The 8,957-nt window shown below is 34.8% G+C and overlaps 1 protein-coding gene, 1 long non-coding RNA gene and 1 pseudogene across 2 annotated transcripts; 1 reads left to right on the top strand and 2 right to left on the bottom strand.

Moving 5' to 3' along the window:
• LOC132066448 (probable aspartic proteinase GIP2) overlaps positions 1–1,148 on the bottom strand; it is a 52,375-nt pseudogene extending 51,227 nt beyond the window's left edge.
• A 4,202-nt stretch (positions 1,149–5,350) lies between these two features.
• On the bottom strand, positions 5,351–8,625 carry LOC132068686 (serine hydroxymethyltransferase 4-like). Its single transcript, XM_059462354.1, has 4 exons — positions 7,745–8,625; positions 6,680–7,070; positions 6,495–6,596; positions 5,351–5,901 (listed from the first exon to the last, which is right to left on the bottom strand). The coding sequence occupies exons 1-4, from the start codon at positions 8,420–8,422 to the stop codon at positions 5,657–5,659; spliced, it is 1,416 nt and encodes a 471-aa protein (XP_059318337.1). The 5' UTR covers positions 8,423–8,625; the 3' UTR covers positions 5,351–5,656.
• LOC132068687 (uncharacterized) lies at positions 7,348–7,956 on the top strand. The gene is made up of 2 exons (XR_009417473.1): positions 7,348–7,402; positions 7,533–7,956. It is a non-coding gene; the product is annotated as an uncharacterized LOC132068687 (long non-coding RNA).
• Positions 8,626–8,957: the final 332 nt, after the last annotated feature.

The raw sequence follows: 8,957 nt of genomic DNA, 5'->3' as shown, positions 1-8,957 counted from the left end.
GTACTTATTTTGGTTCTGCCTATGCCATCTTTGGTGATGGTCAACAATGTGCTATTTATTGGCACGCCATTACTATTTATTTTGATAGATGTCACTCCAATAAAATAGTCCGTCGAAGGCTCACAAGTGAAATAAGATCCTCCAGTACTAACAAGTACTAACAGGGTTATTGAGAAGTGGGGTGTAAACAAGTCGTTTTGAAACATCCATTCCGGGAAGAAAAACATAAGGACTATCACCAAAGAACATAACTCCACGAGAAGTTGTGGATGAACTCAAGCAGATAGCAAATTTTCGGGGTACACAAAAAGCATTAGCCAATTGAGTAGGAAATCCAACAAAACCTTTTCCAAGTTCAACAATCCCTTTAACACCATTTGCTAGTCCTGCAAGAAGAGAATTAGGAGCACAGTCAAAAACTACTTCATTTGCTGATAAAAGTTTACCAGGATTTGAGCCATCGGTTGATTGAAGTGAAATGATATCTCGAGCAAGTTCACCACCAGTGCTGGTTCGAATAAAGGGGTTATAAGGAATATGTGAACAAGAATTATTATTGCACCCTGGTGAAGGAGGATCTAAACATGATTCAATACAAGCACCGGATAATGAACGTTTACAAGTGACAGAACCACAAGGGACAGGTTTATAAGATGAGCTAACATAGCCTTTTTCACAATCAATCCATAAAAATCGCTGACCAAGATCGACAGTAAGTTTGACTGGAACAAGGGTTTTCTCTGGTTAATGACAGTGACATATTGTTTAGTGGCCGCATCTTTGGTTACTGGAAGAAGAAAAGTTCGAGATCTCGGAAGTGTTTTGGCTGTGGAGAGGGAAAATAAGAGGAGCAAAAAGAGAAAGAAGGATAGAAAATTTATTTTGGAAACCATTGTTACGTTATTGGAAGTTGAGAATGATGGAGTGAGCATCTTGATTTATAGTGTGATGTAAAGCTTATTTAATTTGATTCTTGATTTTATGACGGGACAATTATTTTATTTGCGAAGGGGCAAGAAGAAAGCTGAAAGAAAGCGGAAATCGTGTTATTATTCATTTGTTATGTATATAAGTTGCCGTGTAAGTACTCAAGGATATCGATGAACACTGACTATAATACTATTGCCTGCCAGATCATTTCGTCCAAATGAAGAAAGAAAAGGAATGGCGGAAGCATTATCCTATTCTGTCAAAGCCATTGGTGCAGAACCGCAATCGGTGGAGTATTATCTCCCTCCGTCCAAAACGCTTTACACGATTTGTCACGGATACATATTAAAAATAAAAAGGTGCTCGAAGTAAGTTTTGTTCCAAGAAAAATATGCTAAACAATTAGATCCACTTTTTTACTATTTTTTTTGCGTTTAAAAGTCAAGAGATAATTTATCATTTCATATCTATTTTACCCTTATTATTAATTATTAAGTTGGAAACTTCAAGGAATTGTTAGTGAGTGCACAACTTTTAAAGTATTTTGATTGATTTCAATCATTAGGTTACTTAACAATAATTAGAGGTGATATAGTAAAATTGTCATTCTTTTGTGGTTCCTCAATATAAGTGTCGAGTCAATACATGACAAGTAAAAATGGACGGAGAAAGTATTTATTAATACAATAGCTTTTGAATTTCTCCTTTGGCTATTTAATTATCAGATTATTTGAAGAATACAAAATGTATTAGTCAATATAAAGAGATAGTGATAGAATTGCTATATGTTACCGCAATTACCTAAATACACTGATAAAATGAGAGTAACAAAAATTAAAGGAAAGACATCAAGAGAGAAAGGTAGAGTAAATATATCAAAAGATCACTCAATTATGAGAAATTATGTAGTAAAGTTATTCTAACTTTATTTTATTTTTATTTTATATCAATAAAATAATCAATTTAGGGCTTTTCTTTTAAAAAATCACTCAACAAAATTTGTCATTAAAATAATCTGACATGGAAAAATAAATTAATTTGGGTCTTCTTTAATTTTCGTTTAAGACAAAATAAAATACCTAACACTGCAGCTTGGGTTGTTAGGAAAATGCTGGGAACTAGGGACATACTACTTGGGCTACAGGTCATGTCTGGCAACCTCACACAAAGATTATCCCAGCTACAGCAGAGGGAGAAGTTCAGCATTAAGAAGTTGTATCTTATGATGATGCCACAATACCCACGAGTTCCTTGGAAATACATGGTACTTCAACCTCAGCTACACCCCAAATTTAAGTTCATCCTTTGGCTTGCTGCAAACAAGAGACTAGCTACAGTAGATAGGTTGATGAAATTTGGTGTGCAAGTGCCTCAGACTTGTGTGTTTTGTGGTTTGGCTGATGAAATGTTTGAGTACTTGTTCTTTGACTGTCCTTATGTCAAGACTCTGTGGACTAGGATGCTAGCTTGGTTAGGACAACATAGGCTTGTTGGAACCTGGGCATCTGAGCTGATTTGGATTAATACAACAGCTAGGAGGAAATCTGGTTACTGGGCAATTGTCAACTACACATTTGGCATGTTGATATATCTGGTATGGAGAGATAGGAATGCAATCAGATTTCAGAGAGGGACTACTTCAGCAAACAAACTGTGCAGGGAAATGGCTCAGCATATACACATTAAACTGTTTTATTTTATTTTTAGTATCACGATTTTATATCCATATAAATATTTCAACGTGTTTAAGACCACAAAGTTAAATTCTTTTATTTCATTCTTAAATTCTATATTTATTCATCGTAATCCAATAATGAAAATTTTGGGTACATTATCACTGCACAAAATTCTACTCCCCAAGTAGTTGGGACATTCTTTATTCTTTTCGTTGGTAGGGTGATTCTATTATACAGAAATTTGGCTTTAGTTTGATTTTGAGTTATCTTATTCAAGAAACTAATTTATGAGCTACAATCTTTTTTATTTTGGCGGAAGTTTGGCAATTAATTGTATTTGGAAAATATCACTAAGATATGCTTCTTAGTTTCATTTTGATTTGTGTGTGCGTGGGTGGATCGGGTTTACGATATGGATCTTCTTTAATTTTGTTTTATTTGTATGGTTGATGACTATATGTGATAAAACATTAGTTTATTTTGTCATGTCAATTTTTTTTTTTTTTTTTGACAAATTTAGTTGAGTGATTTTATAAGAGAAAGGCCTAAGTTGAGTGATTTTATTGATACAAATCAAACTTGAATGATTTTACTACATCATTCTTCAAGTTGAGTGATTTTTTAAGATATTTACTCATAAAAGATATATTTATGGTTGATTGGCTTATCGGTTGTCCAAAAATAATGACATGATTAGGAATATGAGGGTGTTTATTATGATTTTTGTTTAAGGAATAGTTGAGAATTGAGATATTCTTAGGTGGTTCGTCCGAGTAAATTTGAATTAATTGGCATGTAGAATTTTGAATACCTTAAAAAACATTAAAAATAACAAAGGCTCTTTCCCACACAAATATAAATTCACAATGTACCTATTGGCATTGATTAAAGTAGATCTAGATAACTATAAGTGAAGAAAATATATCATATCGGTGATAGACGAGAATCCTAGACCTCTTATAATGCTTAGGCAATTTTCCTCCCTTTGAACTAGCTTTTAGGGTGTGATTTAGGCTCAAAAAGATTTATCAATGTAAATTACAGGCCCCAATTCTTCAAAAGCTTGTTTTACATGGCCTAAAAGTTCTTATTACTCAAGAGTCCACTAGTTCAAAGAGAAGGCTTTGTAGAAAAGAATTTTTGACGGCCAAAAGGTGACACAAATTTTATCCTATTTAGTTTGACTGTTCAAAGGTTTATCCTTTTACAATACAAACAAGGATGCATGGGTTTTGTCTTAGAATCAATTGATCAGGATGTAAAAGAAGAATGTTCATCTTTCATGGCCACTGAAGAACTCAACGACATGTACAGATCATTAGCTACAAAGACTGTTATGAACAAATTGGGCATGAAGACTGCCAGTTCACCGGTCACCACATCTGTGGAGCTATCATGGTTCTTTTATTAGCCAGATATTTTGACAAATATTTCGATTGCATAAAGCCCAGGTTGATGATGCTGGGACTAAAAAAGAATACTTGACTAAAAGATTGTTTTGTTGTTATTAGTACAAGAAGTAAAAGAAGTATAGGTAATGTGGCTGGAGTAGTCTCAACAGGCATGGGCTCATTTTGCCTGATAAAAATCATTTTTGGTGAAGACTCCGTCTTTGGAGTATGATCTAACAGAATATTTGGGGAATAACTATAAATGCACCACTTCTGTAAATATTATGTACTTTTAGTGCTCCACATAATTTTGAGTCCAAACTAAAAGATAGTTATTTTCAACCCTTTTGCCCATTAAAAATGCATAAACGCACCGATTTTATGAGATCTACATTGGCGGATTAGATTATATTTATACGGTTTAAACAGGTTCGTATAAAATTATCAATAAATCAAGTAATTAACTATTGGTTATAGGCGTTCATTGTTTGCTTGGGTTTAGATGGGGAAAATCTGCCACAATCTAACCTTGTCCAACTCAAGATACTCTCATTTGTATGTTTCTTCTTTAAGGATTTGTTTGATTTTCAAATCAAACTAACAAGAATATAGTCTACTTATTATTTATCATTTATCATGATTGTATCAAACAAATCAAATTAAAGAAAGTTCATTTTCAATGTTTGATAATTTATCTTAGTGGGCTATTTGGATTGCGGAAATCAGAGCTGCTAATTTCTTCTGCCCCACTAATGTATTAGAAGTGATCCCTAGGACGGTTGTAAGTCCAACAAATTGCTTTTGCTCCACAAATACAAGAATGTATTGATTGTAAGAGATGCGAAAATGCCTATTCAACATATTTCTTGAGTGTCCAGTTTATCATCGCTTGAAACAACTAGCAATATATGTCTAGCTCATTCATACGTTGGAGAACTCTACTTCCATTCATTTGGTTGGTGGAGTGGGATAAATAAGAACATCACATGGGTTAACTATCCCACCTTCCATATGGGATAGCTAATCTCATCATTTTAATACAGATAGTAAAATAAAATAATCTTGAAACTACTTTATAGTTAATACCCATAACCACACACAGAAGTAAATAATACAACATTCCCGAAATTATTATCATCATCCCACCAACCAAACAACTTTTATTACCGACAAACCTGTGCTTGAACAAAATGCAGATCAAGTTGGCCAAAATGACCTACCCATAAATATGTAAGAATTCCTAAAAAATGTACCATGAAAAATTATTTTGTACTCCCACTGTCAACTGAAGAAATGATTACGAAGAAGAAAATACCATTTTCGTCAATATGCGTAAAAATGAACAATCATACATACGAAACGAGCAGTGTTTGCATTACTAGGATATAAGAAATGAAAAACATACATTCTTGGTATTATTCCTTTCGGATTACTACAATCTTTCGTAATTTTAGATGCCACGAAGGCCACTTACGAACTCCCTTGCAAGAAAAGATCCAATATTTTACAATACCAAGTGCAGAATTAAAGAGGTAAGCATCTTTTTTTTTTTTTTTGGGTCTAAATTGAATCAACTCGTCGAGAAAAAAAAATTCTTCCATCCAAAAACAAAAGAAACAAACCGAGAAACGGAGAGCAGCTGTGATGCATACTGCGATTTTAGTCCTTGTACTTCATCTCAGACATCTTGAACCCAGGCATGTCAAAAGAGGATGAGAATTTCTCGACATCAGCCTTAAGTTCTTCAATCTCCTTGTTGTTAACAAGACCCTTGTTGAAGTCCTTCAAAAGCTTTCCATACTCCTTCTGGATGCTCAAGGTGATCGTTACAGCCCTGTGGAGGAACTCGGCGATCTGCTCAAAGTCCTTCTCAACCAAACCCCTTGATGTCATGGCAGGAGTACCTATCAATAGGAAGTTCAGTTTAGTTAATTAATGGAACTAAAACATTTAGACTACTATGATAGCTGATGAAAGCCCTCTCACGTTTTGAATGAAAAATTGCCACAAATCAGTACAAGTAGAAACACAATAGTGCAAAAGTAAATGCAAGGCAGGCTGACACTTTGTAGGGTGTGTTTGGTACAAAGGAAATGTTTTCTTGAAAAATAAGTGATTTTCTTACTTATTTTTTGGTGCTCGATAAGCAAGCAGAAAATATTGCCTCAAAACACAAGGGAGATGAGAGTGTGGGGGTGGTGAGGTGGGGGCAATTGGGGGGTTGGGGTGGGATTTTTCCATACCAAACACACCCTTTTTAAGTTTTTTTGTTTTCCTACTCTAATCACCTTATTGACACAATTACAAATGGGTAAATATTAAAGATCCAACATTTTATATCAAGCTCAAGATCTTGGAAAAGAAACCTATAATTTGCTTCAAATCAACCTTTTAACCAATTGGATTTTAATAAAGGTTCAAGGAAAACTTCTCTGGTCTATAGACGTTAAAAATGAAATAGTGAATAAAAAGATATCCAAAGTTTTTGAGCTCTTACCGATACGAACACCTCCTGGGGCCAAAGCACTGCTGTCACCAAAAACAGCATTCTTGTTAACAGTGATGTTGGCAAGGTCACAAAGCTTCTCAACCTTGTTACCTGCAAAAAAATGGTTAATTTGTATCAATCACTATTAAATTCTAAGACTTCTTCGAATGATCGAGAATAGAAAGAACTTTTACCAGTCAAACCAAGAGGCCTGAGATCCCAAAGGACAAGATGGTTTTCAGTTCCACCAGTTACAAGCTTGTATCCTTTGCTCATCAGGTAGTCACCGAGAGCAACTGCATTGGCCTTCACTTGCTTAGCATAAGCCTTGAAAGCAGGAGTCGCAGCCTGTTTCAGGGCCACAGCAAGAGCACCGATTTGGTGGTTGTGGGGACCACCCTGGAGGGAGGGGAAAACAGCAAAGTTAATCTTATCTTCGAAGTCATAAACTGCATCCTCAGGCTGACCCTTCTTGGGTGGCTTAGGGCCCTTGCGGTAGAAAATCATACCGGCCCTTGGACCCCTCAAGCTCTTGTGTGTGGTGGTAGTGACCAAGTCACAGTATTCAAAGGGATTTGCGGCTTCCTGTGTCCATAAATAATGAGATTCAGCACATTAGAATACAATATCACTTCCAGGATTCAACTTAAAATAACGTAAGTAAATGTCCATGCAGTCACCAAGACTAGTATCAATTCACCGACAGAGTTCTAACATCAAACGAAAAGGACAGCTGATTAATTATACGTTATAATTAATCATTAATCAGAACTGTTATATTGAGTATAATCGAAATAATTTATCCGCATTAAGCCTCATAATGCTCATTTAAGCCGAACACTGAAGCACTAAATCAACCAATTCTAGTTCCCACATCATAATCTTTTCCACACTCAGATCCACTTGTTAAAGGAAAGGTCTTTAAAAGCTTCACATCATTATCCCAAAGAACAATTAATCAAAATGAAAACACGGATCACAAAGCACTAGTTCCCACTTCCCACATCATAATATTTTCCTCATTTAGATCCACTTGTTAAAGAAAAGACCTTTAAAAACTTCACAGCAAATTATCCCAAAATTAATCAAACAATTTAAACACATGGATCATAAAACACTAGATTCAGATCTATAATATATTAAGGCAATTCACACAATCTCTAGATCAAATGCAGATCTATGAATAAAATATTTCAAAATCATCATGCAGATCCAATTAACACACAAGAAAGAAAAAAAAAATGTAAAGTCATAATTACCTGAGCAGCAACAAGGCCACTAATGTGAGCCATATCACAAAGCAAAAGAGCCCCACATTTATCAGCAACTTCTCTAAACCTTTTATAATCCCAATCTCTAGGATAAGCACTACCACCACAAATAATCAATTTAGGTCTAAAATCCAAAGCTTTCTCTTCCAACTTATCATAATCAATATACCCATCTGTAGAATTCACCTTATAAGGCAAACTCTCAAAATAAATCGAAGTAGCAGATATTTTCTTACCACCAGAAGTATAATAACCATGTGTTAAATGTCCACCAGATGGTAAATCCAATCCCATAATCCTATCATGTGGGTTTAAAACAGCAGTATATGCTGCAAAATTAGCTGGACTACCTGAATATGGTTGAACATTAACACCCCATTTAGTTGGATCTAAATGAAATGCTGTAAGTGCACGACTTCTTGTGATGTTTTCGATTTGATCGATGTATTCGTTACCACCATAGTAACGGTTACCGGGTATACCTTCAGAGTATTTGTTTGTTAATGCGCTACCTAAGGCTTCGATAACGGCAAATGAAGTGAAGTTTTCGGATGCGATTAGTTCGATACCAGTGCATTGACGGCGTTTTTCTTTTTCGATTAGGTCGTGGATTTCGGGATCGACGGTGCAAAGGGGTTCATTACCCCAAACTGTAACGGGATCCATGAGGAAAATTGGGACAAAAAAGGGAATTAGAGGACCAGAAAGAGAAAGACAAAAATCTAGAGTAGATTGTTGAAGGGCTGAGGAGAGGACGAAGAGAAATGGAAGTGGAAGGAGGATATTTAAAGAGGTCAGGATTGAACTAATGGCCAATAGTGCGCACCCTTCTCCTCCTCTTTTTTTAATCTAATTTTGTTGGTTACTTTTTTCTTTTGCCTTAATTAATTTTGGTGAAGTTGATGGTAGGGTTGGTGAATAGAGGGACAGAAAGGGAAATGAGCAATTAGGTAGTTGAATTCTTTTGTCAATAGGGGGATTTATTAGTACCTAAGTTTGAAATTATATCATTTTTAAGCGAATTTATAGCACCAGACACAAGGGTGTTCATGAGTTGAATTTTGGTTAAAATTAGAACCAAATTAATTTGATTAATTTTTAATTATTAAAATCAAACCAAATCAAATATATATATATATATATATATATATATATATATATATATATATATATATATTTAATTATTAAAATCAAAACAAAT

Source organism: Lycium ferocissimum, chromosome 8 (genome assembly GCF_029784015.1).
Source record: "Lycium ferocissimum isolate CSIRO_LF1 chromosome 8, AGI_CSIRO_Lferr_CH_V1, whole genome shotgun sequence".
Lineage (NCBI taxonomy): Eukaryota > Viridiplantae > Streptophyta > Magnoliopsida > Solanales > Solanaceae > Lycium > Lycium ferocissimum.
This window is presented reverse-complemented; position numbering and strand designations above follow the sequence as displayed.

What these genes read in the sequence shown, in the direction of transcription:
- LOC132068686 (XM_059462354.1), bottom strand. Translation starts at nt 8,422, where the DNA reads ATGGATCCCGTTACAGTTTGGGGTAATGAACCCCTTTGCACCGTCGAT. An exon ending in GTGGCCTTGTTGCTGCTCAG is followed by an intron (nt 7,071 to 7,744) that starts GTAATTATGACT and finishes TTATGGACACAG; the next exon opens with GAAGCCGCAAATCCCTTTGA. An exon ending in CAGGCCTCTTGGTTTGACTG is followed by an intron (nt 6,597 to 6,679) that starts GTAAAAGTTCTT and finishes ATTTTTTTGCAG; the next exon opens with GTAACAAGGTTGAGAAGCTT.